General features: G+C 44.8%; 2 protein-coding genes across 2 annotated transcripts in view; one reads left to right on the top strand and one right to left on the bottom strand.

Annotated features, from left to right (window-relative positions):
* Positions 1 to 25781, bottom strand: part of LOC131192136 (sterol O-acyltransferase 2-like) — a 94133-nt gene that overhangs the window by 39825 nt on the left and 28527 nt on the right. The window contains exon 2 of the mRNA XM_058170997.1: positions 23924 to 24132. The gene's annotated coding sequence lies outside the window, so the exon portion shown is untranslated. The remainder of the gene's footprint in view (positions 1 to 23923; positions 24133 to 25781) is intronic.
* Positions 12326 to 25781, top strand: part of LOC131190601 (unconventional myosin-Ia-like) — a 65213-nt gene continuing 51757 nt past the window's right edge. Inside the window, 4 exon segments of the mRNA XM_058167941.1 lie at positions 12326 to 12422; positions 18640 to 18686; positions 22910 to 22973; positions 24128 to 24226. Of these exon segments, the coding sequence (XP_058023924.1) occupies positions 12335 to 12422; positions 18640 to 18686; positions 22910 to 22973; positions 24128 to 24226 (298 nt within the window). The 5' untranslated portion in view covers positions 12326 to 12334.

Raw genomic sequence — 25781 nt, 5'->3', positions numbered from 1 at the left:
GCTTGTGCAAAGGAAGGTGTACTTGTGGGGTACAGTGAATCTCAAAAGGGACACAAACAAGGTACCCATCAGTAGAAGTGTAATTACTGATGAAACCTCTGTGTGTTCAAAATTTCACAAAGTAACACGAACGCTTCAAACTGAGGAAAATTCAACTTCAGTGTCACATAAATATAAGAAACAAAATGAAACAGAAATAGGAATTAATGCAGACTAGCCAAATGGTGTAAAGGAAGAAATCAGACCACAAGAGGTTTCAATCAGAAGATCCACCAGAACCAAGAAAGGCATCCCAGCCAAACGTCTCTCCTATATCGCTTGCGTAGTTGAATGTTTCAAAGAAATACATTCCAATAATGAATTCCAACATCCCCACTCAACCACTAATTATATTAGCCGCATTTTGAATCTTAGTTCTACAAATCTGTTTTTTTAAAAAAATATTTTTATTAATTTTTTTATACACAATCTGATAAACACACAACATATAAATATTTCCTATTTCTAAACAGCGTTTCTTAGTGGTCTTCTTTCTCTTTTATACCTTTCCCCCCATATCACATTTGTTATTTTATTTTCTTTCTTGTCCCCTTTTCTTTATTTACATTAAATTATCTAATACTAATAGCTTTACTTTTGTAGATTCTTATATATTTATTATTTACATATTGTACATTTCTAATACATTCTGTACATTCTAATTTCTCCCCTTTATTTTTTTCCTTTATTTCTAGACTCAAGGCATTCATACCATTTATTCTAGATTATATAATAATCTGTCTCGTCTTTCTCTTTAATTTCTTTTGTTAATTTGTCCATTTCGGCACACTATAAAACTTTCCCTATCACTTCTTCATCTGTTGGCATCTTTTCCTATTTCCAATTTTGTGCGTATGTTATTCGTGCAGCTGTTATAATGTGTAAAATCAGATATTTTATTTCTTTGGTGTATGTTCTTGTAAAGATTCCTAATAAAAATGTTTCCGGTTGGCTTTCAATTGCTTGTTCTGTTATTTTTTCTAGCCATTTTTTAATATTTGCCCAGAATTTTTTTGCTGCTGGACCCTTCCACCATAGATGGTAATATGTTCCCTGAGTTTTTTTGCATTTCCAACATGTTGAATTATTATTTGGGAACATCTTTGCAAGTCTTGTAGGTGGAAGGTGCCATCTGTAAACATGTTTTACAAATCTGTTTCTTATGCTTCTTCTTGTCCTTTCCCCCCGTTTCTTCTTGTAGTCCTGTCTGTTGCTGAGTTCTGGCCTTGGGTCTCCAAAGGGCTGGCACTAGAGCTACTGGGGCTTTCATTCTGGCTCTAACTGGGCTGGGAGACCAGGGCAACGGCTGCGGCCTCTTTGGGATTCTCCTTCCCATCTCTGGGTTTTAATGCTACAGGAGCAACACAGGAGAGACGATTGGCTGGGATGCCTTTATTGCTTCTGGTGGATTTCCTGATTGAAACTCTTGTGGCTGCTTTCTTCTTTTATAACACAGATAGTGATTCTCAGTTACTTTATTTATTATATCAGGACTTCTGTGCCCAAGTCATCTGTGTTATGTGTGAATGCAGTTTGAATGTTTTTCCTCCTGGGCAGTTGTTATGTTGGGCAACTGAAGAGGCAGGAGACAGGTCATGTATAACAACAGCTCTTTATTGTATGGTGTGAACCTAGCAAAAGAACTCCAGGAGAAATTCTCCTTATATACCATTCTGGCTGAGGCACCAGCCAATCATTAATGAGTATTTTCCCTCCAAAAGTTCCCTCCAGAAGTCAGATACATTACAGCAGTTTTAACCACCTGATTGCAGTTCAGTTGATACAGTTAATCTGTAATTTTAGCCCTTGCAAGTAAGGTTTAAAAGCAAAGCCTTTTTTTAACTGTACTGGCACAGGGTGATTGAACTTGTAGTAGGTCGAGGACAACAATCCGGACTTAATCTTCTTTCTGTTCAGTTAGATTAAGAATAATGTTCCTATCAATTGGCAAGAAGATGATAATCACATAGGTTCATGGCCACAAAACCTAGACTACCAAATGAGGAGTACAATGAGAAAAGTTTCAGAAGGAAAATGAGGTTCAGTGATTTATTACTTAAGTGAGAGCATCAGAAAAGCAGTAAACTAGCCTGGGGCAAAGCAACAGCACTTTGTTGCAAAAGAATTGCACAAATTCAGAACTGGCACTCAGATTAACTAAGTGACCCTGGTGCAAAAGGGAAAATTCTGAGCTCAGAGAATTTATTCTCACCAGCAGAACTGAATGGAGCTCCTAGTTTTTCCCATATAAATATCTACTAATAAACACCGTGTTTCCTGCATTTGGTAGTGGTGGTAGAAGAAGAAGGTGGTCAGTTTACCAGGGAATCCTGGTTTATCTCCTGTCCTTTTCTGAATTTTATACATTATAAAATGTATATATCTGTATATATATATATATATACAGATATGTATATATATCTGGTTATATCTTTATGGTTGTGTTAAAGATAACTTCCCTTCTGTTTTCTATTTTCAAGTCCTGCTCTAAAATGGCTCAGTCACTTGACAGGGCTGTCAAACAGTTTGACAGGGCTGTCAAACTCACGGCCTGTGGGCTGGATGTGTTATGCGCTGGCCATGCCCATGCCCAGCAAAGGGGGGGAAAGTCACAATACATCACTTGATGCTGCCATTATGACGCAAGTTTGACACCCCTGCTCTAGACAAAGTTCTCTCTCCCTCTCTCTCCCTCCCTCCCTCCCTCCCTCCCTCCCTCTATCATCTATCTAATGTAGATAGGTGCCCAGGTCAATTCTTGTGACACTGGCAGCTCATTATACTACACATAAAAACAGGAGATCATTAAACAACATTACAGTATATAGATACCATGATCCCTGCTATTCAAAGCCACCAAGAGACCCAGGAGGACCATCTGCCAGGGGATCCTCAAGAAGTGCTATCACAATCAAGTCTCAGTACTGTAACCAGGCCTGAAATCTGACAGAAAAGATCTAGAGAAGGTCTGGGGACCTTTGAAACTGTAGGCCTAGGTACAACTCAACATCCGCCCCCTGACCCCCGAATGAAAGGTTTGAGGTCAGAGAGCGATCCTCAAGGTCTGTGGAATCGAGTAACTGTTTCTTTCTCTCTTTTTTTGAATAATTTTTATTTTATTTTATACACAAACATTTAATACATCAGTCATTCCTTCCATGTGATATCTCGGTGTTTTTTCCTTGATTTCATCTTTTTGTTGCTTCTTCTATCCTCATTTTCATTTAATCTGTTACAATTTTTTCCACAAATACAATATTCTGATTATACCATTTTCTTACATAGCTACTAATTTGCTTATCTATATCTTTTTTCTAACCAATGGTAAAATTGATCTCATATCTTAGAATATTCTGAGTCCTCTCTTTCTTTAATCATCAAAGTTAATCTATTCATTTCTGCACAGTCTAAATTTTTTTTAATACCGTATATACTCGAGTATAAGCCGAGTTTTTCAGCACGTTTTTTGTGCTGAAAAACGTCCCCTCGGCTTATACTCGAGTCTACGTCTTCGGGAACCCCGCACAGGAGGGGGTACCGAACGGACTCCCATGGGAGGGACGGGGAGCGGGCCCGCCGAGGTCTCGCGGGATTTGTCGCCCCCAGGCCGGCCCCCATTCCCGTGTCTGGTGGGCGGACGGCGCAAACTTGGCGGACTGTGCATTGGCGCGGGGAAGCCCTGGTGGTGCAGTGAGAGGGCTGGGCAGGAGCCGCCAGCCTTCTCGGCTGAGGAGGAGGTTTCCCGACCGCGAGCTTCGCCGCGAGAGCCACCCCAAAGGCCAGAAGAAAAGGTCATTCCATCGGAGTAATGGGCGAAGGCTCCTTCCTCTCCCGCCTTACCCATGCTGTGCGAGCCCGGCTGGGCTGCAACCCCGCCGCCGCTCCTTCCTCAGCCTCCGGGCTCGCGCTCTAGCAGCCGCCAAGCTCAGGCCGGACTCAGCAGCTCCCCATCAGCACTCGCACGGCGCGATTCGGGCAGGAGGAGTCGGGCTCGCTCTGTGGCGGTGGCGGGAAGCCCTGGCGGTGCAGTCCTTCTCGGCTGAGGAGGAGGTTTCCCCTCTTCTCTCGTTGCGCCTGAACATCTGCCTAGCAACAATGACGACACGGGAGAACCTTTTTCTACTGGTTGAGCTGTGTCGCCGGCTTGCTCTGAGTTGCTGCATTGTTTGTTCACCGGGCGTCTCAATTTACCAAGCGGGCGAGTTTGAGGTCGCGGCGGGATGGCGCTGCTCTGCGCCGCCGCGAGAGCCACCCAGGCCAGAAGAAAAGGTCATTCCATCGGAGTAATGGGCGAAGGCTCCTTCCGGAGAGGAAGGAGCCTTCGCCCATTACTCCGATGGAATGACCTTTCTTCTGGCCTTGGGTGGCTCGCGGCGGCGCAGAGCGCAGCGCCATCCCGCCCGCGACCCTCAAACCGTGATTCCGCTTGGTAAATTGAGACGCCCGGTGAACAAACAATGCAGCAACTCAGAGCAAGCCGGCGATTGGCCAAGCTCAACCAGTAGAAAAAGGTTCTCCCGTGTCGCCATTGTTGCTAGGCAGATGTTCAGGCGCAACGGGAGAGAGAAGAGGGGAAAACCTCCTCCTCAGCCGAGAAGGACTGCACCGCCAGGGCTTCCCGCCAATGCATAGCCTGGCGGGAGTTACTGCAGCTCACCTGCCCCGCCCCAACTGGTGGTGTTGGGGCAGCAGCTGCCGCTTTCTAGCAAAAGGTCGCCGCCCAAAACTCCTCGCCTTCTCCTGGGAAGGGCTGGATGGCTAGCCGGGAAGGGTTGAATAAGCAAGCCAACCTCCTCCCTCCTCCCTCCTCTCCCCGCAAGCGAAAGAGCGTTTTCCGTTGGAAGAGAGAGAGAGAGAGAAAGGAGGCCGTTCCTCCTTCTTTCATTCTTTCTTCTCCTCCGTGCTTCAGAAGCTGGGCGTGTGTGCGCGCCTAGTCCCCTTCTGTTCCGTGGCGCTGGAAGAGAGAGAGAGAAAGGAGGGCCGCCTCCCTTCTTTCATTCTTTCTTCTCCTCCGTGCTTCACCGTGCTGGGCGACCTGGAGCAGCTGCTCTTCAGCCAGATGCTCGTGAGTCAGCCTGCCCCTTCCTTCCCGTGGGGTCTGCCTTGCTGGTGAAGGTTATTGGGGCTTTTGAGCAAGGGAGGAGGAACGCAGCACCGCCTTCGCGCTGGCATTCCGGGATTTCCTTTGTTTAGAGCTGGGAATCCTCCTTCCCCCTTTTGCACTCCCTCCCTCCCTCCCTCTCTCTCTCTCTCTCTCACACACACACACACACACACACAGACTTCTAAAGTCGATTGGCACAATGCTAAGCAAACACAGCAGTGGGTCAAGGGTGAAGGGCTAGGAACCTGGCAGGTGAAAGGTTGGGCGACATGAAAGGCAAAGACCACAATTGTTTTAAGAAAGAAGCTTTAGCAGGAGGGGGATGGAGGGTGTTTTAAGTTTTGGCAAACAGCCAGCCCAACTGTATTGGAGAAGGCCACACAACTGGCCTTAACATTTTAGCTGCTGTCTTTTTCCTCACACTTGGGTTTAATGATATTAGAGATCCTTATTGCCCTGCCAAAAAAAAAAAAAAAAGAGCCACCCCAACGTCTATGAAAATTAACCTTCTCTGCCAAGAGACACTGTGCAGGGTATTTTCACTATTGGTGTGCATACAGGCTTAGATTTGTGCTGGGTTCTTAGTGCTTAGAGCACTGACCTTCAGAGGCACCCTGGTCCCTTGGAAGCTAAAGGAGGACTCATTTTCATGCTTGCAGTTGTATTGTCAATTTCTGTGAGACAATGTTGTTGAAGTAACTCACTCACTCATTCATTCATTCATTCATTCATTCCTTGTGTGTCCAATCACACTTAGCCAATAAAAATTCTATTCTATTCTATTCTATTCATTCATTCATTCATTTTATTTTGTCAAATACATATTAAATAATTATATAAATATAAGCATGAATTGAATACATAAAAGGAATACAACTAAAGGGAACATTAGGACAGGGACGGTAGGCACGCTGGTGCTCTTATGCTCGCCTTACAGACCTCTTAGGAATGGGGTGAGGTCAATACTAGATAGTCTTTGGTTAAGGCTTTGGGGATTTTGGGAAGAGACCAGAGTCAGGTAGCACATTCAGGCATTAACAACTCTGTTACTGAAGTCACATTTTCTGCAATCTAGATTGGAGAGGTTCACTTTTAAGTTTGAATCTATTGTGTTCTCGTGTATTGTTGTGGTTGAAGCTGAAGTAGTCATTGATAGGAAGTACATTGTAGCAGATAATTTTATGAGCTATGCTCAGGTCATACCAAAGGTGGCGTAGTTCTAAATTTTCTAAAGCTGGGAATCCTCCTTCCCCCTTTTGCACTTTTATTGTTTTTCGTTCAAATAAATATTCATGTTATTTTACTTGGCTCTATCTTTATTTTTTACATTGACCAGTAGCTGCCTCATTTCCCACCCTCGGCTTATACTCGAGTCAATAGTTTTTCCCAGTTTTTGTGGTAAAATTAGGTGCCTCGGCTTATATTCGGATCGGCTTATACTCGAGTATATACGGTAACTTCCCCTTCCAGTGTAACTGTTTTTAAGGAAAGAGGACCACTACTTCTTTCAAAGCAGGCAGAATCATCTCCTCTCCTGAAGAAGCATTCACAGCTCAGGATCCAACCGCATATCATTTCCTAGGAGGCCTTGTCAATTCCTTGGCTATAATAAAGAAGTAGATTGCCATGGATTTGTTCCTGAATGGTTTTTCAACTTCCTAGTCTACGGACCTGCAATTCTCCACATACTAACCTGGTCTGATTCAGCTTAGCTTCCCAGTTCTGACAAGGCTGTCCAGGGCTGCCAGCATCTCCAATCTCCTCCACCAAATGCAGGTGTGAGAGCAGCATTGCTCAGTTTTTCTTTTGCTCTTTGTTTACAGAGGCTACAGGATTGTGCTCATTATGTTAAAAGTTAACTTAGTTTTATTTGTGTTGATTTCCATGCTACAGATAAAGAGAGTCATGGTGACCTGGAAAGAGGGAAATTTATCCCTCGCTTTCCTACAAACAGGAAAGGAGGAATCTCACACTATAGGCATTTTATTCCAGTTATTCTCAATATTAGGTGTCCAGATATTATTCGATCATTTCCAGCCAAAATGAGCAATTGTCAGTGGTGATGGCAGCCATCAGGTGATTCATTTTATTTTATTTTATTTTATTTATTTATTTTATTAAACACAACAGTATATATAGGTATAAGCATGAAATAACCATATGAATTGGATACAATCAAAGGGAACATTAGGACAGGAATGGTAGGCACACTGGTGCTCTTATGTATGATTGGAAGCCACCATGTTTCTTCTATGTGAAATGTACAACTGCATAAATTTATATTTAATTTCATAACAATTTAATTATAATAATAAATAGAGATGATGGAATGCTGTGTGCACATTCAAATACTCTGCAGACAATGCTTCAGCCTCTGCAGTGAACTGAAATATGTCACTTTTTTGTTACATTGAAAGAAACAACTGAAGCACTATAAAGTTTGTGACCAAATGTTGTTTTTTTAATACTATACTGCGGGAGCAACTTGTTTCTCCTTGGATGAGAAACATGACATGATGAGCAGATGGCTTTACCCTTGTCTCATACTGCAGTCTATTCTATTGTGGATGAGGCATCCCTTATTTCAATCAATCGCATTAGAGATGGAAGGGACCTTGGAGATCTTCTAGTCCAACCTTAAGCAGGAGGTTGTCCAGTTTTTTCTTAAAAACCTCCTGTGATGTAGCACCTACAACTTCTGAAGGCAAGAAAGTTTCTCCACCATTCCAAGTTGCTTCTCCCCTTGATTAGTTTTCATCCAATGTTTTTTGTCTTGCCTTCTGGTGCTTTGGAAAATAAGTTGACCTCCCTCTTCTTTGTGGCAGATCCTGATATACTGAAATACTGCTATCATTTCACCCTTAGACCTTTTCTCTAGACTGGCCATACCCAATTCCTGCAACTATGTCCACAGAATTTTGCTTATCTACTAATTTAGTCACTTTGTGTTAAAATGAAATAAGATTGATTTGGCATAATCTGTTTTTATTTCCAAATATAGTTTCAAAAATCATTCACACAGTACAGTAGGCATTGAATGGATATTGCTGGTGGTAATTCAGGTTCCCTTCCTTCACAGCTGGAGATAAAATGTTGAATGAAAGTCTTTTGTTGTTGTTGTTAGTTGCGAAGTCGTGTCCGACCCATCGCGACCCCACAGACAACATTCCTCCAGGCCTTCCTGTCCTCTACCATCCTCTGGAGTCCATTTAAACTCATGCCTACTGCTTCAGTGACTCCATCCAGCCATCTCGTTCTCTGTCGTCCCCTTCTTCTTTTGCCCTCAATCTTTCCCAGCTTTAGGCTGTTCTCCAGTGAGTCCTTCTTTCTCATTAGGTGGCCAAAGTATTTCAGTTTCATCTTCAGGATCTGGCCTTCTAAAGAGCAGTCAGGGTTGATCTCCTCTAGAACAGACTTGTTTGTTCACCTTGCAGTCCAAGGGACTCGCAGGAGTCTTCTCCAGCACCAGAGTTCAAAGGCCTCAATTCTTTGGCGCTCAGCCTTTCTTATGGTTCAACCTTCACAGCCATACATTGCAACTGGGAAAACCATAGCTTTGACTATACACACTTTTGTTGGCAGGATGATGTCTCTGCTTTTTAGTACGCTGTCTAGATTTGCCATAGCTTTCCCCCCGGGAGCAAGCGTCTTTTAATATCTTGGCTGCAGTCCCCATCTGCGGTGATCTTGGAGCCCAGGAAAATAAAATCTGTCACTACAGACCCGGAGAGGTTCCGGACGGAGCTTGGGCCACTTCCTGAAGGTCTGGCCCACGACACGGCTGAGGAACTGGTTGCGGCCTGGGAACGGGCCGCGGCGGGGGCCTTAGATCGTGTCGTGCCTTTGCGGCCTCTGACCCGGCGCAGGTCCCAAACGGCTCCTTGGTTCTCTGAGGAGCTGAGGGGGATGAAGCGCCAGAGAAGACGCCTGGAGAGTTCTTGGAGGTCTAGCCGTTCCGAGGCTGATCGGACACTAGTGAAGTCCTATACTAGGACTTACCTAGTGGCATTGAGGGATGCGAGGCGTTGCTACGCCTCCTCCCTCATTGCGTCGGCAGATAACCGCCCAGCCGCCCTGTTTCGGGTGACTCGTTCCCTCCTTCACCAGGGGGAGCGGGATGACCCGTTGCAGGGACGTGCTGAGGAGTTTAACGGTTATCTATACGATAAAATCGTTCAGCTTCGGGACGGTCTGGACCGAAATTGCAGTGACTCAGGGGAGGCATCCGAGGGTGGTCTTGGTGATATTTTATGGGATGAGTTTGACCCTGTGGCTCCCGAGGACATGGACAGGTTGTTGGGTAGGTTGAATGCCACCACATGTTTACTGGACCCGTGCCCCTCCTGGTTGGTGCTGGCCACCCAGGAGGTGACACGAGGCTGGCTCCAGGCAATTACGAGTGCTTCCTTGGTGGAGGGAGTCTTCCCGGCCGCCTTGAAAGAGGCGGTGGTGAGACCCCTCCTCAAGAAGCCTGCCTTGGACCCGGCTGTTTTAAGTAACTATCGTCCGGTCTCCAACCTTCGCTTTACGGCGAAGGTTGTAGAGAGTATGGTGGCATATCAGTTTCCCTTACACCTGGATGAAACTGTCTATCTAGACCCGTTCCAGTCCGGTTTCCGGCCCGGTTACAGCACTGAGACGGCTTTGGTCGCGTTGGTGGATGATCTCTGGAGGGCCAGGGATAGGGGTTGTTCCTCTGCCCTGGTCCTATTAGACCTCTCAGCGGCTTTTGATACCATCGACCATGGTATCCTGCTGCGCCGGTTGGAGGGATTGGGAGTGGGAGCCACCGTTTATCGGTGGTCCCCCCCCTATCTCCCCGATCGGCCGCAGACGGTGTTGACGGGGGGGCAGAGGTCGGCTCCGAGGCACCTCACTTGTGGGGTGCCGCAGGGGTCGATTCTCTCGCCCCTCTTGTTCAACATCTATATGAAGCCGCTGGGTGAGATCATCAGTGGCTTCGGTGTGAGGTACCAGCTGTACGCTGATGACACCCAGCTGTACTTTTCCACACCGGCCACCCCAATGAAGCTATCAAGTGCTGTCCCGGTGTCTGGAAGCCGATGGGTCTGGATGGGGAGAAACAGGCTCAGGCTCAATCCTCCAAGACAGAGTGGGTGTGGATCCCGCCATCCCGGTCCAGTCAGCTGCAGCCGCGGCTGACTGTTGGGGGCGAGTCATTGGCCCCAATGGAGAGGGTGCGCAACTTGGGCGTCCTCCTGGATGAACGGCTGTCCTTTGAAGATCATTTGGCGGCCGTCTCCAGGAGATCTTTTTACCAGGTTCGCCTGGTGCGCCAGTTGCGCCTTTCTAGATCGGGATGCCCTATGCACGGTCACTCACGCCTCGTGACGTCTCGCCTAGATTACTGCAATGCTCTCTACATGGGGCTCCCTTGAAGGGCATCCGGAGACTGCAGTTAGTCCAGAATGCGGCTGCGCGGGTGATAGAAGGAGCCCCTCGTGGCTCCCGGGTGACACCTATCCTGCGCAGACTGCACTGGCTACCTGTGGCCTTCCGGGTGCGCTTCAAGGTGTTGGTGATCACCTTTAAAGCGCTCCATGGCATAGGGCCGGGCTATTTACGGGACCGCCTTCTGCTACCGAATACCTCTCACCGACCCGTGCGCTCTCACAGAGAGGGACTCCTCAGGGTGCCGTCAGCTAGGCAGTGTCGTCTGGCGACACCCAGGGGAAGGGCCTTCTCTGCGGGGGCTCCCGCCCTCTGGAACGAGCTCCCCCCAGGACTTCGCCAACTCTCGGACCTTAGAACCTTCCGTCATGAACTTAAAACACACTTATTCAGGTGCGCAGGACTGGATTAGATTTTTTAGATTTTAAATTTTATACTGATTTTAATTGGTTTTATTATTTTTAGTTCAATTGGCCGGTTAAATATTTCATTTTAAAATTATTTTAAATTCATTGTCTATCTATGTATTTTAATATGGCTGTACACCGCCCTGAGTCCTTCGGGAGAAGGGCGGTCTAGAAATTTGATTAATAAATAAATAAATAAATAAATAAACTACCTCCATTTCTTCACCATCTATCTGCCAGGAATTGAAAGGGATGGATGCCATGATTTTAGTTTTCTTAATGTTGAGTTTCAAGCCAACTTTTGCACTCTCCTCCTTCACCCGCATCAAGAGATTCTTTAGTTCCTCTTCGTTTTCTGCCATTAGAGTGGTATCATCTGCATATCTGAGGTTGTTGATATTTCTTCCGGCAATCTTAATTCCAATTTTTGATTCATCTAGCCCCACCTTTCTCATGATGTATTCTGCATATAAGTTAAATAGGCAGGGTGATAGTATACAGCCTTGCCGGACTCCTTTCCCAATTTTGAAAATATAAGCAGTAATTCTGATATTGTTGAACTGTAACTCCCATCGCTGCTCATCAACGGACATGCCGCGAGCTGGATTTCACCTGTATCTGGAAAGCTACCTGTCGATCTAAAAATAACATCGTTTGGATTAAAGCTGGGATATGGGATAACCTACGTTTCAAAGTGGAGCTCTCACATTTTCTTTCAAGTAGGTTAAGAAAGAAAGATAGTTTTGTAAGTCTTGGAGACAACCAAAGATGGTCATTCATAAATTTTCCTTTGCCCCTTTTTCCTAGAATTTGAGCACCAATAAGCCCCATGAACTTGACACAGCAGGGATTTTTGCTACCGGTTCTTCGAACCACCCCCTGCCATCGCTACCGGATCGGGCGATTCAGTCCGAACCAGGAGTATTTCACCCTTGCTATGATCACAAGGAGGAATTTCCTTGTGATTTAAGAGGGCTTAAGCAGTGGCACAGCCTGCCTCAAACTGTGGGTCTCTTTGCAGAGAAATAAAAATAATTCTCTGGGACTGGATAACCACCTACATTAGGGATTGTTTAGTAGTGGATTCCTACTGAGAATTTTTCCTGAGTAGGGAATAAGACAGGATAATGGATGCCCCTTCTCCTCTTTGACATGTCCTCGTCTCCTTTTTAGGGACTAAGACAGAGAGAGACTGGCCTGACCCAGCTGGCCTAGGGAAGGACTAGATCGCATTGCCTTCTGATTTTTAGCCTCATGTCCTATTCTCCTCACCAAACCTGGGTCTTTTTAAATATTCCTACCAAGTCATATATTCTCTCACTGATTCTTTGCTGCTCACACCTTTTCTTCATTAGAGGCGAGCAAGTTAGTAATGTCTTACGTGGCAGCTGTGTGTGGAAAAGGGGAGGAGGTGAATCGTGTCAAGGAACAGCTTCTACAGTCCAACCCTGTCCTGGAAGGTATGTACTTGTGGCCTTTGTAAGGGATGGGAAGGGGAGGGATCAGTACATATAGGCATTCACTGGGCAATTACCTATCATCACATTTTCCCATAATGCAAAAACAGTATTTTGTTGCTGAGAAAGTGCAGATCTCCCGATTGGGCACCTACACTGCATTTGCAGTGGTTATAAGGAATGGTTATTGGAGTCTTTCTTCACAGCCGAGTCAAAGATCTGTTCTCCAGCTCTTGAACTGGCAAGAAAAAAAAATACCAGTACTGTATAAAATTTGCTGCCTGTAATCATGGCAATCCCTAACTTACCACTGGCGTGATTTATAAGTCAGAACCCCTTAAGTGGGGAATGGCCGAGAGTCCTCAACGCAACTGTGATGCACTGAAACAAACTATAACACATATAGTTCAAGAATGTCTCCTCAGAAAATTTAAGGGCACCTGGGATGATCTCACTGCAGCTGCACCAGAAGCAGTTAGAAATGGTTAGCTTCTTCAGATATTGAATTATAACATCTATCCCGTTTTGGACAATACAATAATACCATCTATATAGATACACACACACACACACACACACACACACACACACACACGTGTGTATGTGTGTACATGTATCTATATGTATATAAGTATATGTGTGTATACTGAGAGATGTGGTTATTTATTTTACAAATAAGAAGATTAGGTATGGAATTTTGCAAGCATTTTATAAAAATAAATTTCAAATACTAGGACAAGATATAATAATGATGAAGGAAATTCCTCATAAAATGTTAAGAAAGACAAAAGAATTTGCCTTTTTAGTGGATGAGCTTAAGAAACATCAGATATATTTTAGATGGGAGATTCCAGCTGGCTTAACAGTGAATTATAAAGGAAGAAAGTATTTTCTTAATACAGTTTTTAAAGCACGAGATTTCTACACTAATGTATTAAAGATTGGGAACCCTTTATCGATAGATGTTAAGTTGAATGGTGAATAGATGGTGGAAAATGTGTAAGATAGAAGATAAGGGGAGTGAGAATGTTTAATTTTATTATATATGATTATGGTTAATTTTTGTAAATGATTTATTTTGGATATAAATATGTAATTTTAGGGGTACTATTTGATATATTTGAGGTATAAAGGAATAGGAAGATGGAATATTGTTTAATTTTGGAGGATAGATAGTAAAATTTAATTTGGATTAAATATTATATTTGAGAGATGGATGTAATGTTGTTATATGGTTAACTAGAATTTAATTGTTATAACTGATATATTTTGGATAAGTTATAGGTGTAATTTTAATAATGTTATTTGATACAAGTAAGGTAAAGTGAAGATTTTAATTATTAAATTGACATATTGTGGAGATAATATAGGATTAACAATAATATTTGTAATTTGATTTGATGTATGTAAATAATACCAAAGATATGAAAAGATGGATTATTGTTTATCTTTGGAGGTTGGACAGTAAATTTTAAGAAATTAAGTTGGAAATATGAACTATTCTTGAGAGACTGCTTAAGGAAGAAAGATATCTCAGAAGAATCCTTGGTGAATATTGGAAGATGGAACGTTGTTTTGGTACTGATTGATGAAGGTTGGATATTAAAAACTATGTACATTAATGAAGAACAAATACGAACTCAATTGGAAATTTTTGAGATCGGGGAGTCGAGGTTTTAAGGAGTGACTATGGATTATGATTTGTGTTATATTTTAATTTTTGACTGTTAGTTTTATACCCTGTATTCGGTTCTGGGAAGTTCCGGGGGGTGGGGGGAGGGAGGGGAAGGGAGGGAGAGGGGGGATGAGGTAGAAAATGGATTGATGGTTAATGTACAGAGATGATGGAAGATGTATAATCAATGTAAGATCGGAGCTGCCTGGCTACCATTTCAGAATGATGGGAAGGAAGGAAGTAGAAGAGAGAAGGAGGTAGGAAAGAGAAGAGGAGGAAGAGGAAAGGAAGGAAGAGGGATAGAAGAGGGAGAAGAAAAGAGTAGGGAGGAAGGAGGAGAGGATGTAGATAAGAGAAGGGGAGGATGGTCGTGGAAAGTAGAAGAAGGTAGAGAAGGGAAGTGAGTTAAAGGAAGGGGGTGGTGACCGGCAGGTCCGATTAATTGTATATGATGGTACATTAAATATGTTATTGGATATGAATGTTAAAATAAAACTTTTTAAGCAAAAAAAAAACACTATATGTGTGTATGTATATATGTGTGTGTATTTAAATGTGTATACCTGGAACTCGTATTTTTTGAATAGTTTGTAATATATATATATATACAGTGGTGGGATTCAAATAATTTAACAACCGATTCTCTGCTTTAATGATTTCTTCCAACAACCAGTTCACCAAACTGCTCAGAAAGTTAACAACCGGTTCTCCCGAAGTGGTGCGAACTGGCTGAATCCCACCACTGTATGTATATATATATATATATATATACACACACACACATACACACACACTATATATATATATATATATATATATATATATATATATATATATATATATATATATATATATATATATATATATATGTCTTTGGTTATTCGGGTTTTCTCCCGCGTAAAATTGGAAGTGTCTTGGCGACGTTTCGACGAAGTCTCATTCGTCATCTTCAGGCTTCAGCTTCGTGCTTCTGTGTGACTGCAGCTGTTGTGTGTGTGACTGCAGCTGTTTCTTCCTTTTTAACTGCTAGTGGGGGTTTGAACTGATTGGGTGGGAGCTTGGCTGTGCTCTGATTGGATGGGGTTTTTTTGTGTGCTCTGATTGGCTGGGGGTGTGTCCTGTTTGGGTGGGGGCTTGGTTGTGCTCAGATTAGTCTGAGTTGCAGGGGGATTTGAGCTGGTGAGCTGCACTGCTGCTGTTTGGCTTCGTGGTCGTGGTCGTGCTACATCTTTGTAGTGGGTGTCAGTCTGCTGCATGTATGGATTGGAGGGGTTTGAAATGGCTAATGTTGCAGCTGCGGTCTGGCTTCTGGTCCTTGGTCGTGATTCCTGATCAGTGTGGGTTTGGGTCTGCTTTCTGGGTGGATGTGTGGTGGTGACATCCTGTGTGGACCTCGTGAGTGTGGGTCTGGTGTCATTCCTCGTTTTAAGGACTCGTTTGTCAATAAGGGTGGGTTTCCAAATGGCTGGTAGGCGGGAGGTATCATCTCGTTTGTTCATGCTGTGTGGGCGTTTTTCTATCTCGATGGCTTCTCTGATTATTCTGTTGTTAAAGTGTTCAGTTTTGGCGATAGTTCTGGTCTTTTTAAAGTCAATATCATGTCCTGTGGCTTTAAGGTGTTGGACCAGGGAAGAAGTTGGTTCCTCTTTTTTGACTGAGTTCTTGTGTTCTTCAATGCGTGCACTTATTCTTCTGTTGGTTTGTCCGATGTATGTGGTGGGGCAGGCGGTGCATGGGATTTCATATACTCCTTGATTTTCTAACTCAATTTTGTCTTTGGGGTTTCTTAGGATGGTGGATATTTTTTGGTTTGTGCAGAATGCTGTCTTGATGTTATGTTTGTGGAGGATCTTGCTGATTCTGTCTGTGGTGCCTTTTATATATGTGAGGAGGGCTGTGCCGTTTTCTTGTTCTCTGTCTTGGGTTTTAGTGGGGGGTTCTTTTTGGATTAGTTTGGTAATCTTATTTCTCTGGAATCCATTGGATGTTAGTACATTTGTGAGAGTGTGTAGTTCGGTTTTTAGGTGTTGTTCGTCAGCTAAGCGTTTTGTTCTGGAGATGAGTGTCTTGGCTACGGAGTTGATCTGTGCTGGGTGGTGGTGTGAGAGTGCGTGCAGATAGCGGTTTGTGTGTGTTTTCTTCTGGTAGATGGTGTGTCCTAGGGAGCCATTGGGTTTCTTGTAGACTAAGACATCTAGGAAGGGAAGTTGGTTGTTAACTTCTGTTCCCCACCCAATCAGTTCAAACCCCCACTAGCAGTTAAAAAGGAAGAAACAGCTGCAGTCACACATTGCTCCCAGAAGCACGAAGCTGAAGCCTGAAGATGACGAATGAGACTTCGTCGAAACGTCGCCAAGACACTTCCGATTTTACGCAGGAGAAAACCCGAATAACCAAAGACCTACATACAAACACCCGCGAAAACCTCAGAAAACAAATATATATATATATATATGTATATATATATATATATATATATATATATATATATATATATATATATATATATATATATATATATATATATATATATATATATATATATATATATATATAAATTTGTATATCAGTGATTGTGTGCTGTTGTGTCTCGTCCGATCTCACCACAGCCGGGGTCTTCTTATCTGCTTCCGAACACGGAGGAATGTCCTAGTATGCCTCCTGGCCCCAGCCCTGGCTCCATGCCCAGACAGGCTGAAGAGGAGGAAATACCTCCAGCCCCCAGCTCTGGCTCCATGCCCAGGCAAACGAAGCAACTAGACCCCTCCCCCTCCTCCACAGCATGTGAGCCTGAGGGAGGTCAATTACCAACCGCTGCAGACTGGAGTGACCCTCGCGTCAGAAGACTTGATAGGCAGAGGCAACAGAAGGAAGGGAGGGGCAGGCCTGGATAAGTGCTGAGTCATGGAGCCACACCCCATGGCCTATATAAAGGATCTGCTTTCTGGCATTCTCTGAGTCAGGCAAAGTCTAAACATTTATTTATTTATTTATTTATTTAATCATATTTGTATACCGCCCTATCTCCCGAGGGACTCAGGGCGGTTAACAGGCACTTAAAAACACATAAATACAGCATAAAAAACAATTAAAAAACTTATTCTAAAAGCCCAATAACTAAAAAATATAAAAATAAAACCCAATTTAAAACCCGTAAATTTAAAATCTAACTCAAAACATATCTTGCTGAAGTCACTTTCTGGTCTCCTGCCTGCCCTGAGGACTTTGCTAGGATTTTGGCAGAGCTGCAGAGGCATGCCTGATTCGGATCTCCCTGACCCGGCCGTCAGCGGAGGAGTGGGACACGACATGTGCCTCTATAGATGCCATATGCTAAATAAATAAATAAAATTTATAGGACAATGGGATTAATAGAGCATGGGCACTGGTAGATTCCCTGCTCTGTTTTCCTTCTGCTCCTGCCAAACATTACCAGTTAGCAAGAAAACATCAAATAATCATGCTTCTTGGGACATGGGGGGAGGAAATGCATTTATTTATTTATAATTTCAATTTCTAAAGTGCTCACTCATAGAAGACTCTGGGCTAACAAGGATTAAAATCAAGTTTAAAAGAATATTCCTTTGCTTTTTTTGTTTTTTTTTTTGCAATCCTGGGAGCACTGGGATATTTATATAGTTCCTTTACAATAAGAAAGACTGAAAAACCCTCACCCCCCTCCTTCTGGAATGGGACAATTCACCACAGCCAACTCACTGCGGCCATTTTGCTGCAGCCAATGAACATGTTAAGGATACTTCTGGAAAAGTTGGAAAAGGTCAGTTCACCACAGCCAACTTGCCGCAGCCATCTTGCCAAAGGACAGCTTGCCACAGCCATCTCATAGTAGTAGGCCAACTCACCATGGAAAATTCCACGCGGGATAACTCAACACAATAAATGTTACTTGCCACTGTTTCTTCAACATCATTTCCATTTTTGTCAATGGAAATAATGTCAAAGAAACAGTGGTGGATAACATTTATTTCACTGCATGGAATTGGCTGTGGCGAGTTGTCCTGCAGCAAGGTGGCCATGGCAAGTTGGCTGTGGCAAACTGACCTTTTCCAACTTTTCCAGAAGTATCCTCAACATGTTGGTTGGAATCCTCCCCTGTGCTTATTGGCTATACTGGTTGGCTAATATCTTTGAAGGCACCAGACTGGGGGAAATTGACACACTAATAGTTGTTTTTCTTAATTTTGGTCTATATTGCACCAGGGTTCTCCAAAGTAGTCAGTATTGACCCCCAACTATCCATGGGATTATTTATTGTTGTTATTGTTGTTATTCATAGTACTATTAATTAAAGCAATATTTATTAAATTGTTTTCATATAATGAATGTTTGGGGAGTCAATGAACAATCTGAAACCTCATGAAGGCGGTCAATAAATGAGCATTTTGGGGAGCCCTGGTCTATATTTACTGGTATATTGCCTCCCTAATTTTGCCTCAAGGTTTTGTAACGCTGTGCTGCCAACAGCTAGGCTAGCCTACAAAATTATTTCTAGGGTAATGAGCATTTTTTCCCCTCTTCTTTCAGCCTTTGGGAATGCCAAAACCATCCGCAATGACAACTCCTCCCGATTTGTAAGTAGTTGGAGAATTACTACTGAGTGGATCTAGCACAACTTCCAATATTTCTTAGAAGATATGTGTTATAGATCTAGACTTGGGAGCAAGTCTAGATTTGCAGTCTTTTCAAATCCTGGGTCCTCCATCACAATTCTGCAAGTCAAGTGGTGCACAAAGAAAAATGGGATGAACCGACCTGCATAAATGATAAGGGTCAATTAAACATTCTGCATAATTTATTCTGCTTCTGCTAATCATAGAGGCAAGTAGATTTATCTTTTGACTTTTAGAAATGGTGGAAGTGCTTCTTTATTCTCTCTCTTTTTTTCCTCTCTGTCTCACACAAAAACAGATTGTTTTGTGACACCTTAAAATGACACCTTTATAGAGTTTTTTAAAAAGGAATTCTTCTTTCAATCAAGATCAACTCTTGATGGGTTCAGGGACACAAGCAGGCAACAACACAGAAATGGGCTGCTATTGTCCTTTGCAGAATGCTAGACTCTCTAGACAGAGAGGTGGCATGCATCCAGGAAGAATCTTTGGGGTTTTTTAAATAAGTTTTTAATTAAGGGTTTTTTAAAGGGGAGGAGGGTAAGGACAGGTGGGGGGGAAACCTGTCGGGGAGGGTGCCAAGTCCAATGTGTGTTCGCGGCATTAAGGTAACAGGTCCGAGGGTGACGGGGGAGGGTTCCGTTCCAGTTCACCAGGGCTGTTCTATTGACATGGTAAGTGGGAGAGGCAGATATGGCAGAAGCGGGGGGCATATCATGTTTCGGGGGTACGCCCTCGCTATTTAAGAGCGATCGTGTGCTCCGGCCCCTCAGATTTTTCCCGTTCCCCTAGTGGCCAGAGTACTCAGGACTTGGGCCTCCGGCTGATGTTATGCAATGCAAGGTCTGTGGTGAACAAAGCCCCCCTGATTTCAGATCTAATTCAGGAGGGGACCACGGACGTTATGGGCATTACGGAGACCTGGTTGGGCACGGAAGGGGGGGGTCACCCTAGTGGAGATGTGCCCACCAGGTTTCCGAGCATTCCATCAGCCAAGGGCCCAAGGTAGGGGTGGTGGTGGTGGCGGTCATTATCAAGGAAAGCCTGGAACCGAGGGAGACCACTGTGCCTCAGATAGCTGGTTGTGAATCCCTCTATGTGAAGTGAAGGTGGGGTCGTAGGACTCAGTGGGCTTGTTGATCATGTACCTGGCTCCTTGCTGCGTGACAACAGCCCTGCCCGAGCTGCTGGAGTTGCTGGCTGGGTTGGCAGTTGAAACCCCTAGACTGTTTGTCATGGGGGATTTCAATTTGCCATCAGCTGGCGTGGCATCTTCGACGGCCCGGGAGTTCATGGCTTCCATGATGGCCATGGACCTGACTCAATTAGTGGACGGCCCTACCCACATCGGGGGAGGCACTCTAGACCTGATTTTTGTCTCTGGCCAGTGGTTGAATGATCTGCTTTTAAATGATTTAGCTGTCGAGTCTCTGTCATGGTCAAATCATTCTCTTCTTCGTCTGGACTTTCGGACCGCTACTCAGCACCGCACGGAGACGGAACCAATGCGTTGGTTCCGTCCCAGGTGCCTGATGGACCCAGAGAGGTTCCTGACGGAGCTTGGGCCGTTTCCTGAGAATCTGGCCTGCGGCACGGCTGAAGAACTAGTCGCGGCCTGGGAATAGGCCGCGGCTGGGGTTTTGGACCGTGTCGTGCCTTTGCGGCCTCTGACCCGGCGTAGGTCTCAACCAGCTCCTTGGTTCTCTGAGGAGCTGAGGGAGATGAAACACCAGAGAAGACGCCTAGAGAGTGCTTGGAGATCCAGCCGTTCGGAAGCTGACCGGACACTAGTTAGGTCATATAGTAGGACCTACCTAGTGGCATGTAGGGAAGTGAAGCGTTTCCATGTTTTCTCCCTCATTGTGTCAGCAGATAACCACCCAGCCACCCTGTTTCGGGTGACCCGCTCTCTCCTTCAACAGGAGGTGCGGGAAGACCCATTACAAGGGCGTGCTGAGGAGTTTAACGGTTATCTATACGATAAAATCGTTCAGCTTCGGGATGGATTGGATCAAAATTGGGTAGATCCAGGTGAGAGGTTCGAGACTCGTCTTGTTGAGACTGTTTGGGATAGTTTTGACCCTGTGACTCCCGAGGACATGGACAGGTTGTTGGGGAGGTTGAATGCCACCACATGATTACTGGACCCGTGCCCCTCCTGGTTGGTGCTGGCCACTCAGGAGGTGACACGAGGCTGGCTCCGGGGGATTATAAATGCTTCTTTGTTGGAGGGGGCTTTTCCTGCTGCCTTGAAAGAGGCGGTGGTGAGACCCCTTCTCAAGAAGCCTTCCCTGGACCCAGCTGTTTTAGGAAATTATCGTCCGGTCTCCAACCTTCGCTTTGTGGCGAAGGTTGTAGAGAGTGTGGTGGCACGTCAATTACCCCAATACCTGGATGAAACTGTCTATCTAGACTCTTCCAGTCCGGCTTTCAACCTGGATACAGTATGGAGACGGCTTTGGTCGTGTTGGTTGATGATCTCTGGAGTGCCAGGGACAGGGGTTATTCCTCTGCCCTGGTCCTATTAGACCTCTCAGCGGCTTTCAATACCATCGACCCTGCTGCACCGGCTGGGGAGTTTGGGAGTGGGAGGCACCGTCTATTGGTGGTTCTCCTCCTATCTCTCTGACTGGTCGCAGATGGTGTTGGCAGGGGGGCAGAGATCGACCGCGAGGCACCTCACTGTGGGGTGCTGCAGGGGTCGATTCTCTCGCCTCTCCTGTTCAACGTCTATATGAAGCCGCTGGGTGAGATCATCAGTGGTTTTGGGGTGAGGTACCAACTGTACGCTGATGATACGCAGCTGTACTTTTCCACCCCAGGCCACCCCAACGAAGCTATCAAAGTACTGTCCCGGTGTCTAGAAGCCGTACGGGTCTGGATGGGGAGAAACAGGCTCAAGCTTAATCCCTCCAAGACGGAGTGGCTGTGGATGCCAGCACCCCGGTACAGTCAGCTGCAGCCGCGGCTGACTGTTGGGGGCGAGTCATTGGCCCCGATGGAAAGGGTGCGCAACTTGGGCGTTCTCCTGGATGGGCGGTTGTCTTTTGAAGATCACTTGACGACCGTCTCCAGGAGAGCTTTTTATCAGGTCCGCCTGATTTGCCAGTTGCGCCCCTTCCTTGACCGGGATGCCCTATGCACGGTCACTCATGCTCTTGTTACCTCTTGCTTGGATTACTGCAATGCTCTCTACATGGCGCTCCCCTTGAAGAGCACCCAGAGGCTCCAGTTAGTCCAGAATGCAGCTGCGCGGGTGATAGAGGGAACGGTTCGGAGCTCCCATGTAACACCCATCCTGTGCAGACTGCACTGGCTGCCTGTTGTCTTCTGGGTGTGCTTCAAGGTATTGGTTACCACCTTTAAAGCGCTCCATGGCTTAGGACCGGGATACTTACGGGACCGTCTACTGCCATCTTGTACCTCCCACCGACCTGTGCGTTCTCACAGAGAGGGACTCCTTAGGGTGCCGTCAGCCAAGCAATGTCGACTGGCGGTCCCCAGGGGAAGGGCCTTCTCTGTGAGAGCTCCTACCCTGTGGAACGAACTTCCCCCTGGACTTCGACAACTACCTGACCTTCGGACCTTTCGCCACGAACTTAAGACTTATCTATTCCGTCTCGCTGGACTGGCTTGAATTTTAATTTTTTAGTTGATTTTATGGGTTTTAATTTTTATTAATTTTTATAGGGTTTGATTGTATTTTAAAAATTGGGCCAAATTTAATAAGTTTTTTAATGTTTGTTTTTAGTATTGTATGTGTTTTCACTGTATTTTATCCTGGCTGTAAACTGCCCTGAGTCCTTCGGGAGAAGGGCGGTATACCAATTAAAATATTATTATTATTATTATTATTATTGAATATGTTCTAATCTAGAGCCATGGTTATCAGACTTGGCTTGGCTTCCAACTTCAAAGAAGATAATTCAGGTGCTGCCACCTGCTGAGGCATTTATTGTTCACATCACAATAAGTAGATTAGTTTTTCAAATACTACCAGCAGACTCCTCTGTTTTCAGAGAGCTAAGTTTCAAACTCACCCAGCTACATGTCTATGCAATACTTTGAACTAGCCCAAAGCCAAAAAAAAAAAGGGGGGGGGGCAGGGAAGCTGTCACATCCATTAGGGATTCAAGGCTTCTCATTCGATCCAAATGTTCCCCTCTGTTTCTTTTTCTCTCCAGGGAAAATACATGGATATTGAGTTTGACTTCAAAGGCGATCCTCTGGGTGGTGTCATTAATAATTGTAAGTTTGGTCTTCCAGATCTTTTCAATAGGAGGGGAACATCTGCTAAAATTGGAGTCAGAATCAGATGTGTTTTACCATTTACCATACCAGTAGCCTTTGACTTATGGCCATTCGTTTATCGACCATTCAGAGTTACAAGGCTGCTGAAAAAAGTAACTTCCAAGCGGTCCTTGCATTTACAATTATCGCTGCACACCTGTGGTCACATGATCAGAATTTGATCATGTGACCATCAGAAGTGTTTACAATGGTTGAAGCATCCCAGGGGGGATTCTGACAAGCAAAGTCAATGGGGAAGCTGGATTCCCTTAACACCTATGTGACTCGTGTAACAACTGAGGAAAAAAAGTTTGTAAAATCAGCCCTGACTGGATTAACAACTGCATCCCTTAGCGACAGAGGTTTCAGCTCCAACTGAGGTCATAAGTTGAGGACTTCCTGTGCCAGAAGAACTCTTTGCGAACAGGGAAAGAGGATATAAATTATTCATGATACATATATGCACAGGTAGTCCTCTTGTGACTTATGGCCACAATCGAGCCCAACATTTCTGTGGTTAAGTGAGACAGTCATTAAGTGAGTTTTGCCCCATTTTACAACCTACCTTGTCACAGTGGTTAACTGAATCATTGCAGCTGATAAATTAGTAACATGGCTTCCCTGCAACTTGCATTTGGAGTTGCTCTTCTACCCTTTCTAAACATATGAAGAATGGTTGCAGGAACTGGGTATGTCTTGTTTAATGAAAAGAAGGACTAGGGGTGACATGACAGCAGTGTTACAATATGTCAGGGGTTGCCACAAAGAAGAGGGAGTCAAGCTATTCTCCAAAGCTCCTGAGGGCAGGACAAGAAGCAGTGGGTGGAAACTAATCAAGGAGAGAAGCAACTTAGAACTAAGGAGAAATTTCCTGACAGTTAGAACAATTAATAAGTGGAACAACTTGCCTGCAGAAGTTGTGAATACTCCAGCACTGGAAATTTTTTAGATGTTGGATAGCTATTTGTCTGAAGTGGTGTAGGCTTTCCTGCCTGGCCAGGGGGTTGGACTAGAAGACCTCCAAGGTCTCTTCCAACTCTGTTGTTCTTGTTCTTGTTCTTCTTCTTCTTCTTCTTGTTATTATTATTATTGTTGTTATTATTTACTTGCAGACCTGCTGGAGAAATCCCAAGTTGTGCATCATGTGAAGGGCGAGAGAAACTTCCACATCTTCTACCAACTCCTATCTGGAGGCTCAGACCAGTTGCTCAGTATGTCCTTCACACTTGACTTGGGTGGGATTATTAGTCCCCATACTCCCCCCCCCAAAAAAAAGAGAGAAAAAGGGACATGAGATGGGGGGAGGTTGAAATAAGGGGAATGCAGGAACAATCTATTTTCTGGAATTTCAAAAACTTGTTTCAGGAAATGTTGAATCTTCTCAACTCATTTGGTCATGACTAGCCAAAGCTGCTAAACCAATGGTTCTCAACTTTTTCTTCACCATGGACCCTCTTTAAATGGCCATGGATTATGACCATAGACCCCCCAAGCCTTAACTCAAGATTTAAATTTCTTCAAGTCTTCGTGGAACTCCTGTGTTGCCATTGCGGTCCCCCCAGGAATCTGTGGACCACAGGTTGAGAACCACTGTGCTAAACAGGTCTATGACAACTTGCCACGGACAACTCGCTGCAGGACAACTTGCTGTGGGATAAAAATTACACTCATATCAAAGAATTGGTGGAATAGAATCATTAAAGAAAAGATCAAAAGGAGGGACCGAATGAAATGTGAATGGCAAAAATTTAAATAATTTTTATTTATTTTAAATAATTAAATAGAATTAGTAAATTGTCCCATTGTGAGTTTTTCCGTGGTGAGTTCGCTGTGGCAAATTGTCCCACAGCGAGTTGGCAGTTATTTATTTATTATTTTAATTTCTATACTGCTCTTCTCCCAAAGGACTCAGGGCAGTTACAGCCAAAATAAAACAACAGATACAAAAATTAAAAACAAATTTAAAAGACTAATTCAAATTTGGCTAAGAACTGTAAAAATCCAATAAAAACCCCATTTAAAAACAGGCCAGTCCTGCGCAATGGAACAAAAACGTCTTCAGCTCGTGTCGGAAGGTCCGGAGGTCAGGGAGTTGGCAGATCCCTGGAGGTAGCTCGTTCCAGAGGGCTGGAGCCCCCACGGAGAAGGCCCTCTCCCTGGGGGTCGCCAGCTGACATTGTCTGGCCGATGGCACCCTGAGAAGACCCTCCCTATGGGAGCGCACTGGTCGATGGGAGGCCACCGATAGCAGCAGGTGGTCCCGTAAATAACCCGGTCCTATGCCATGGAGCGCTTTAAAGGTGGTAACCATGGAGCGCTTTAAAGGTGGTAACCTTGAATTGCACCTGGAAGACCACCGGAAGCCAGTGCAGACTGCGCAGGAGAGGTGTTATATGGGAGCCTCGAGTTGCTCCCTCTACCACCCGCGTGGCTGCATTCTGAACCAGTTAGAGCCTCCGGGTGCTCTTCAAGGTGAGCCCCTGTAGAGACCGTTGCAGTAGTCCAGGCGGGAAGTGACGAGGGCGTGAGTGACTGTGCATAGGGAATTCTGGTCTAAGAAGGGACGCAACTGGCGTATCAGGCGAACCTGATAAAAAGCTCCTCTGGCGACGGCCGTCATATGCTCTTCTAACAACAGCCATGTATCCAGAAGGACACCCAGATTGCGTACCCTCTCCGTGGGGGCCAATGACTCGCCCCCTACAGTCAGCAATGGAATCAGCTGGCTGTACCGGGATGCCGGCATCCACAGCCACTCGGTCTTGG

Source organism: Ahaetulla prasina, chromosome 2, assembly GCF_028640845.1.
Source record: "Ahaetulla prasina isolate Xishuangbanna chromosome 2, ASM2864084v1, whole genome shotgun sequence".
NCBI lineage: Eukaryota > Metazoa > Chordata > Lepidosauria > Squamata > Colubridae > Ahaetulla > Ahaetulla prasina.
This window is presented reverse-complemented; position numbering and strand designations above follow the sequence as displayed.